At 60.0% G+C, this 8,548-nt stretch overlaps 1 protein-coding gene across 1 annotated transcript in view; it reads left to right on the top strand.

Annotated features, from left to right (window-relative positions):
* Nucleotides 1-8,548, top strand: part of LOC104499820 (fibrillin-2-like) — a gene marked incomplete at both ends in the record, with an annotated part of 25,782 nt that overhangs the window by 16,612 nt on the left and 622 nt on the right. The window contains 17 exons of the mRNA XM_010143378.1: nt 449-574; nt 802-991; nt 1,273-1,337; nt 1,940-2,059; nt 2,419-2,544; nt 2,631-2,783; nt 3,218-3,283; nt 3,555-3,680; nt 3,922-4,041; nt 4,501-4,623; nt 4,856-4,987; nt 5,530-5,655; nt 5,858-6,064; nt 6,505-6,630; nt 6,905-7,027; nt 7,691-7,807; nt 8,033-8,200. Coding sequence (XP_010141680.1) covers nt 449-574; nt 802-991; nt 1,273-1,337; nt 1,940-2,059; nt 2,419-2,544; nt 2,631-2,783; nt 3,218-3,283; nt 3,555-3,680; nt 3,922-4,041; nt 4,501-4,623; nt 4,856-4,987; nt 5,530-5,655; nt 5,858-6,064; nt 6,505-6,630; nt 6,905-7,027; nt 7,691-7,807; nt 8,033-8,200 — 2,214 coding nt within the window. The remainder of the gene's footprint in view (nt 1-448; nt 575-801; nt 992-1,272; nt 1,338-1,939; nt 2,060-2,418; nt 2,545-2,630; nt 2,784-3,217; nt 3,284-3,554; nt 3,681-3,921; nt 4,042-4,500; nt 4,624-4,855; nt 4,988-5,529; nt 5,656-5,857; nt 6,065-6,504; nt 6,631-6,904; nt 7,028-7,690; nt 7,808-8,032; nt 8,201-8,548) is intronic.

Here is an 8,548-nt window from a genome sequence, read left to right as displayed (position 1 = left end):
CCTGCCCTTCAGAGGGCTCTTCAGAGGGTTTTGTGTGGACAGGGTGAACAACAGGCTGGTCCCAGCCCTGGGTTCCTGGACTTCCGTCAGCCCTGGGACTGTGACCTGGCTGTGCTCTGTTGATGGGACGTTTGTCCTTTTGGAACAGCTCCCAGGGGTTGTGGGCTCTGGAGGGATGGGAAGAGCTCCCTGGGAAGTGCAGCTCTAGTCTGGTGGCTCAGACCAGTTTCTCCCATTAAATTTATGGGGTTTTAGGGAACTCAGTGTGTAAATCTTGTCCTCTGTGAAGCCACCTCTCAGAAAATAGCGACTGACCCCGATCTGCTGTGCTGCTGCTCACACACGCGGGGTCCCACCAGCAGGCAGGGTCTGCAGAAGGCCAGTGCCTCGGTTCTTCCCGTCTGCTCCATCCCTTCTGCTCACTGGTGCCCGCTTTGCTTTGGTTTAGGTCGCAACGAATGCCAGGAGATCCCCAACGTCTGCAGCCACGGGGACTGCGTTGACACCGAGGGCAGCTACGTCTGCATCTGCCACAACGGCTTCAAGGCCACGGGGGAGCAGACCATGTGCATGGGTCAGTGCGATGCCACAGTCCTGCGTGAATCAGATGTCAGGATGGACCTGAGCTCTCCCCAGCCCCCGCTGGGTAGTGCCAAGGACAGCCAAGAGCCACAGGGCCTCTTGATCCCAGGCTGCCCCTGACAGTCACAAGGGTCTTGTGCAGCTGCCCAGACCCTGCACCCGGGACAGTGGCTTTCAGGTCCCTCTGCCCCTGACTCAGCTGTGACCTTCTCTCTGCAGATATTGATGAGTGTGACCGACAGCCCTGTGGAAACGGGACCTGCAAGAACACAGTTGGCTCCTACAACTGCCTCTGCTTCCCCGGCTTTGAGCTGACCCACAACAACGACTGCATGGGTGAGTTCCGGGAAATCCTCACCGTGGGACTGCTGAGCAGGGTCACTGTGGCAGCGGCTGTGGGCCATGGCGTGTCCCACAGTGGCAAACAGGGGGTCAGCCCTGTGTGTCACCTGGCAGTGGCTGCAGAGGGGACCTCTGGGTGTCATCTGGCAGTGGCTGCAGAGGAGATCTCTGGGTGTCACCTGGCAGTGGCTGCAGAGGGCACCTCTGGGTGTCACCTGGCAGTGGCTGTAGGGGTGGTTGTACGTGCCAGAGGCGTGGGGCTGGCTAAGGTGCCGCACTGACACTCACATGCTGTGCGTCTCTCTTCCCGTTGTGCTTATCATTTCCCTCCCGCAGACATTGATGCAGCGGCGCCTTCCAGTGCCTGTGCCAGGAGGGGTACGACCGGACCCCTGACGGGAAGAACTGTGTCGGTGAGTGTCTGGGCAGCGGGCTGGCCCTTCTCGGTGGGTTGAGCTGTGTGCTGGCGTGTCTGGCACTGTGCAGTGCTGTGACGTGGTCGCCAGGCTGGTCCCATCAGAGGCAATGGAGCAGTGGATTCTGCTCACAAGGCCCCACGTGCTCTGGAGCCAAAGCCTGGTCATTTGACTGCCCATGGAGAGCTGCACTTGGCCCCACTGTGCCGGCATCTCCCTTCCAGCGATGCAGGGAATAGTCAAGCCGGTCCCTTTCCATGTCCTGAGACCTGCAGGCAGTGAGGAGTGACGTTGTCCCATCCGTGCCCCAGGGGCGCCTTGGGAACCCCCCTGCAGGCAGAGGCTGTGGGGCAGACAGGCACACGGTGCTCTGTTACTTGTGTCCACCACTGCCCCCTGCAGCAGCAGGTCCTGCAGGGCTGGGTCTGTTCTCAGGGTGCACGAGGTCTTGGAAAACGTCTTATCTGCTTCTCTTGCATCTTTTGGGCAAAGCAGGGTGCAGCTGCAGGTTGGGCTTGGGTGCAGTAAGGTTCCCCCTGCACCCGAGTCCTCCGAGCTGAGCTCAGACACTATCACTGGTTATTTCCCCTTCTCTGCAGACATCAACGAGTGCGTGAGCCTGCCTGGGACCTGCTCCCCGGGCACCTGCCAGAACCTGGAAGGCTCCTTCCGCTGTATCTGCCCCCCTGGCTACGAGGTGCAGAACGACAACTGCATCGGTAATGTTGGTTCTTGCCTCCTCCGTTTCCAGCACAGCTTGTGGTCACCTGGGGCTGTTCCCAGACTAACCATCAGCTTCCAGAGCGGGCTGGGGCGCGCATCACCACCCCCAAATATCTTCTTGAACGCAACTGGATGCAGAGCAAGGCAAGGCCTGCTCTGGTGATGGAGGAAGCTCAGTGGTTGTGCTGTGCCCTGGCATCTCAGCGTGCCATTTGCCCTGAGGGCACGCTCAGGGTTGGGGCCGGGGTGATGTCATCAGAGCTCCCCAGACATCGCAGCCTCAGCTGGTTGTAGAGTGATGAGGAAAGGAGTGACCCTTGGCTGCTCTGTGAGTAATGTGTCCTGGTGCTTCCAGATATCAACGAGTGTGAAGAGGAGCCCAACATCTGCCTCTTCGGGACATGCACCAACACCCCCGGCAGCTTCCAGTGCGTCTGTCCTCCAGGCTTTGTGCTGTCTGATAACGGCCGGCGGTGCTTTGGTGAGTGCAGCCCATCGTGGTGGCGAGGGGAGTGTGACCCTCCTGGGTGTCTGCAATGACCTGGGCATTTCCCCCTCCTCCCACAGACACTCGCCAGAGCTTCTGCTTCACTCGCTTTGACAACGGGAAGTGCTCTGTCCCCAAGGCCTTCAACACCACCAAGGCTCGGTGTTGCTGCAGCAAGATGCCAGGAGAAGGCTGGGGAGACCCCTGTGAGCTGTGCCCGCAGGAAGGAAGCGGTGGGTGTGCTGGGACCTGACAGGAGAGCTGGCTGCGTGTGTCTCCGAACACGTGTAGTGTGTGGGAAGGTGGGAAGGTCAGGCACAGCTGCAGTGTGCAAGCTGCCTGGCAAAGGGCTCCTCCAGCTGGAGAGTGCTGCCTTGGAACCCAGCAGCCCTCACCGAGCTGCAGAACTCCCTGGGCCTCCAGCAACCACAGTCAGGCTTATTTCTGCTCTGGGTCTGCTCTCGGTTCTCTGCAGGGCTTTAGATACAGCAAAAGCATCTCGGTGCCTCCAGACCCGAGGCAAGCTCTGGTGCTTTCCAGCCAGCTGGGGTTCACGGGCAGTGAGCTGTCAAGCTCTCCGTCACGCTCCAGAAGCCTCCAAGGCACATTTCAGCTTCTGCGAGCAGAAGCACTTGTGCCCATATCACACTTCTCTGCTTTCTTCCAGTCGCCTTCCAGGAGCTGTGTCCATACGGCCACGGGGCCATCCCAGGGCCAGGTGACACCCGGGAAGGTAAGGTCTGACCTGGGGAGAAAAATAAATTTGTTCTGGGGGGAGGTTGCCTAGAAGCGACCAGAGCCAGGCTGTGTGGAGAGCAGAGGCGACCCCCAGCGGCAGGGCAGGGGGCTGGGTGCCCTCCCGAGGTCCCTGACTGCCCACCAGAGGCTCAGCCCCAGCCCTGGAGAGGGGCTCTCTGAGATCGCAGGGTCCGTCCTGAGGCCACAGGGGGATGTGTCTGGCTGCCTGCTCACCTGAGGTTTCAGTGCCTTGGTTTCCCTTCTAGATGTTAACGAGTGCTCAGAGAACCTGGGTGTCTGCGTAAACGGGGCCTGCATTAACACCGACGGGTCCTTCCGCTGCGAGTGCCCCTTCGGGTACAACCTGGACTACACCGGTGTCAACTGTGTGGGTAAGGGTCTGCACGGGGAGCACCCGCTCCTCGCGCTTTTACCCTCCTGACCTCAGAGGCTGTGAGCACGTGCGTGATCATCAGGGGGTGTGTGTGGAGAAGAAGGAGCTTGCTTCTGCCCTGCCCCTTTGCTTTTCCCCCCTGGCTCCGGGCTCTGCTGGCTTGTTTGGATGCTCTGGCTGCGCGTAGAGAACCTTCCCCGTCGAACTCACCCACCTAACGTGGGCCTCACTCCCTCCAGATACCGACGAGTGCTCCATCGGCAACCCTTGTGGGAACGGCACCTGCACCAACGTGGTGGGAGGCTTCGAGTGTGCCTGTGATGAGGGCTTTGAGCCAGGTCCCATGATGACTTGTGAAGGTAAAGCTGTTGCGGGCAACCCCTCCACCCCCATTGCATACTGGGCTGTGTGTGTGACCCCGCTGGGTCACTGCCTGGGTGAGCAGCAGTCAGGTCAGCCTCAAATGGACAGAGCAGAAAAGCTGCCTGGGGCTCATCTCTGCTCCAGCGTGTACATCAGCACTGGGCCCCTTCGGCTTCCTCTGAGGCTGGAGCCGGGGGCGGGTCTGGAGACCTGCCTCCATGCAGGAGCTGCCTCGCCACGGAGCCAGGACACTGTGCCTAGCTGAGACGTCAGCTGTCTGTCCCTCTGCAACTGAAGACCACGACAGGAAGCCTTGGTGGAACAAAGCTCTCATGAGATGCATGTGTGGGGAGGGGGGTGGCTGTCCCGGGGGGTCCACCCCTGTCACTGCCCAGCTGACCCTGCTGAGGGCACAGAGCTGAGCTCTCTCCTCTCTCCCCTCTCCCGCCTCCCAGATATCAATGAGTGCTCTCTGAATCCCCTGCTCTGTGCCTTCCGCTGCATCAACACCTTTGGCTCCTACGAGTGCACCTGCCCCTCTGGGTACGCCCTCCGAGAAGACCGGAGGATGTGCAGAGGTAAAATCCCCTTCAGCGCCCACCAGGGCAGCTCCCTCGCCCTCCCCAGCCGCTCGCGGTATGGAGGGAAGGCAGGACTTTGGAGCCGGCATCTCAAGGCTTGTCCTCGCCCTCCCCTACCTTGGTGTCCGGGCTGTTACCAGCCAGCCGGGACCAGGCAGGAGGGGCTGGCGGAACAGGGCAGATGGGAGCTGGCAGGTTGAACGTGGTCTCACGAGGTTCTCGGTTGCAGATCTGGATGAATGTGCAGAGGGACTGCACGACTGCGAGTCTCGAGGGATGCTGTGCAAGAACCTCATCGGTACCTTCATGTGCATCTGCCCGCCAGGAATGCAGCGCAGGCCCGATGGAGAGGGCTGCACAGGTACCACGGCCAGGCTGGGAGGGCTTCCCAGTGGGGGTGGAGATCACCCTCTCCTAGGCATTTGCCATGTCCGTCTGTCAAACAGCTCCTCCCCAGGGTTTCCCATGTGTCAGAACTTCCCGTATGTCCTAGCAGATGCCTACGCACACAGTTCCTGCACGGGATGACACAGTGTTGTGCCATGTGTCCTTCCTGTTGAGTCTTTCCGTGTCCGTATCCAGCTGCTTTGCACTGAGCTGCTTTTGGGAGGGCGGCACTGGACAGCCCAGACCTGCCCAGCAGGAACGCAGAGCCGGGCCCCCCTGCCAGCCCAGCAGCTGGGCCGCTTGCGGGTGGGGAACATGCAAACCGGGGAAGTGGGGCACTCAGCACCCTGCTTTGGGAGAGGACCAGGGCAGGTGGATTCTCAGCCTCCTCAGGACATGGAAGTGGTCCTCGAGGATATGTGAAGGTGTTTCACACAGTGGTAGCGTGGGGACTCATGGAAGGTTGGAATTTGCCCTGGGCCGCACTGCAGCACTTTGTGGTTCCTTCCTTCCTAGATGAGAACGAGTGTCGCACCAAGCCTGGAATCTGCCCCAACGGCCGCTGCGTCAACACGGTGGGGAGTTACCGCTGTGACTGCAACGAAGGTTTTGAAGTCAGTCCCTCTGGCACAGAGTGTATCGGTAATTACCACATCCTAGGGGTCTTGAGCAGCCTCTTCAGTAGCAGATGGAGCTTTTCAGATGTTTCAGGGTTTCTGAGGGGAAAGGGTGTGGAACGTCATCCCAACCACACTGCCCTCCTTGCTGGAACTGGCACAGGCTGGACAAGCTGGTGCTGTCACTGTCTCAGATCCTGACCTTGGTCCCCACTCTCGCTGTCCAGACACCCGCCAAGGATTCTGCTTCACTGAAGTACTACAGACCATGTGCCAGATGTCCTCCACCAACCGCAACCTGGTCACCAAATCTGAGTGCTGCTGCAACAGCGGGCGCAGCTGGGGGCCCCAGTGCGAGCTCTGTCCCCTTCCCGGAACCGCCCAGTACAAGAAGATGTGTCCTCACGGGCCAGGGTACTCCACTGATGGGAGAGGTGAGCTGGGGCCCAAATCACCTTCAGGGCAGAGGGGAGACAGCAGAGATGTGCGTACAGGCAGAATTCCCCTGGGAGCTGGCTGGGACAGTGCCTGGAGCAGATGAGAACCTCTGCAGTGTTATCTTACAGCTCCCTGAACAGTCTCTGGCTTCCAGGGAGAGTTGGAGCTGCCCCAGCACAGGGGCACGAGGACAGGGGCAGCGCTGGCACTAACAGGTCCTTCCCTCCCTCCCACAGACATCGACGAGTGCAAAGTGCTGCCCAACCTCTGCAAGAACGGGCAGTGCATCAACAGCATCGGCTAGAACCTCTGCAGTGTTATCTTACAGCTCCCTGAACAGTCTCTGGCTTCCAGGGAGAGTTGGAGCTGCCCCAGCACAGGGGCACGAGGACAGGGGCAGCGCTGGCACTAACAGGTCCTTCCCTCCCTCCCACAGACATCGACGAGTGCAAAGTGCTGCCCAACCTCTGCAAGAACGGGCAGTGCATCAACAGCATCGGCTCCTTCCGCTGCCACTGCAGGCTGGGCTACACCGCGGACATCACAGGGACTGCCTGCGTGGGTGAGTCGGGAGAGGGGGACCTGTGTCCCCGGACAGCCCTTGGCCTTGGCAGGCTCCCCCCTGCCTTTTCAGCATGCAAAGAGAAGGTCCTGTAACCCCCACCTGGGCCCTGCCCTTGCCTCTGGCCATAGCTGGGCTCTCAACACTGCCCTGTCGCTTGGGGTCACCTCACATTCGGGAGCCCCTTGATAGATTGAATGGTCCAAGGGGTGGTGGGGACCCCGTCCAGCAGCACCACCTGCGAACGCTGATGCGTCTTGTCTCTCGAGTCTAGATTTGGATGAGTGCAACCAGTCTCCCAAGCCATGTAACTTCATCTGCAAGAACACAGAAGGCAGCTACCAGTGCTCCTGCCCCCGAGGGTACATTCTGCAAGAAGATGGGAAGATCTGCAAAGGTCAGGAGAAGGCAGCAGAGACCCTGCCCTCACCTCAGGGGGGTGGCAAGAGCTGAGGAACGTGTGACACAACAGTCAGGACCTTCTGTTCAGACACAGAAGGCTAGACAAGGGAAAAGGTGCCGTGCTGGACCCTCATGGACAGATGCGTGAGGGGTTCGTCCACAGACGCTCTAGATCTGTCTCATCAGGGGAACAAAACCGCTCCTTGCCCTTCCTGCAGATACATGCCCCAGCATACCCCAACCTGTGCTGAGCTCCAGGGCCTTGGAGTCTCCAAGTGGGCTCCTCCTGGAGCTGGCACTGCCAGGCTGGGGCTTCACCCACCTCCCGCAGTCCTGAAGCATCAGGCTCCGAGGGGGGTGGCCTGAGCACCTGGCAGTGTGGGATTGGCGGGTTCCAGGAGAGGCAGAGAAAAATCTCCGCATCTTCCAGCTGTGTCTGTGTGGGGTCAGCAGCTGAGGGGGGAGAGGCTCCCTGGGCTTGTTACTCCCGTCTGAGGGTTTTGTGTGTGTTGTTCCTGAGATGAGTCCGTGTCAGGCCCTGGCCTGCCCAGGACCACTGTGCATCACCGTGTACGTGCAGGTGTCACAGGCTCAGGCCACGGAGATAAAATATCTGTCAGATAAATTGAGACGCGTGTTCTTGTGCTTCTTGCTGTAGACTTGGACGAATGTTCCACCAAGCAGCACAACTGCCAGTTCCTCTGTGTCAACATTATCGGAGGATTCAACTGCAAATGCCCACCGGGCTTCACTCAGCACCACTCGTCCTGCATCGGTGAGTAGGGGCGTTCGCTGACCCGCACCAGCAAGGTCCCTTGGGTTACCTTTAAGCCCAGGAGAGTCCTTCCAACTCCCAGCTCTGGCCTTTGAGCAGCTCCCCTCTCCCGTCGGCTGGGGGTTGTGCGTCTGACTTGTCTGTCTGCTGCTCCACCTGGGCTAAGCCCCACGGCGCGACACACAGCTGGGGACGGGCTTACGAGTGGCCACCCGTGTTTTGCAGACAATAACGAGTGCACGGCTCAGCCCTCGCTGTGTGGAGCCAAAGGACAGTGTCTGAACACGCCGGGCAGCTACAACTGCGAGTGCCAGAAAGGATTCTCCCTGGACAGCTCTGGTGTCAACTGCGAAGGTGGGTTTGGGTCTCTGGGTCCCTGTGGAAGAGCTCCTAGTTCACTCACAGTCTCTGAGGCAGCTCACGCCGGCCAAGAAGGGACTGATCCTCACCCCCAGGGGAAGCCCTGGTGCAAAGGAGAGGTCAGCGCCTGAGCTGCTGAGGAAAGTGGCTCTTGGACAAGTAGGTGACACTTAGGGCTGCAACTGTAGCGGCCAGGCTGGGAAAGGAACGGTCCCGGAACTCCTCAGGGGAGATCCGATTCCAGCAAAACCCACCATGGTCTTTGCTGCAGAAAAGGCGATGCTCAGCATGGGCAGCCTGAAGCAGAGCAGATCACCAGAACCTTAAATCACCCACCCCCGTGGGCACCCTCAAGGACGCTGGCTGCCCGGCGGGTACCGT

Source organism: Buceros rhinoceros, unplaced genomic scaffold, assembly GCF_000710305.1.
Source record: "Buceros rhinoceros silvestris isolate BGI_N320 unplaced genomic scaffold, ASM71030v1 scaffold24419, whole genome shotgun sequence".
NCBI lineage: Eukaryota > Metazoa > Chordata > Aves > Bucerotiformes > Bucerotidae > Buceros > Buceros rhinoceros.
The sequence above is the reverse complement of the archived record's forward strand: the minus strand, read 5'-3'. Positions and strand labels throughout refer to the sequence as shown.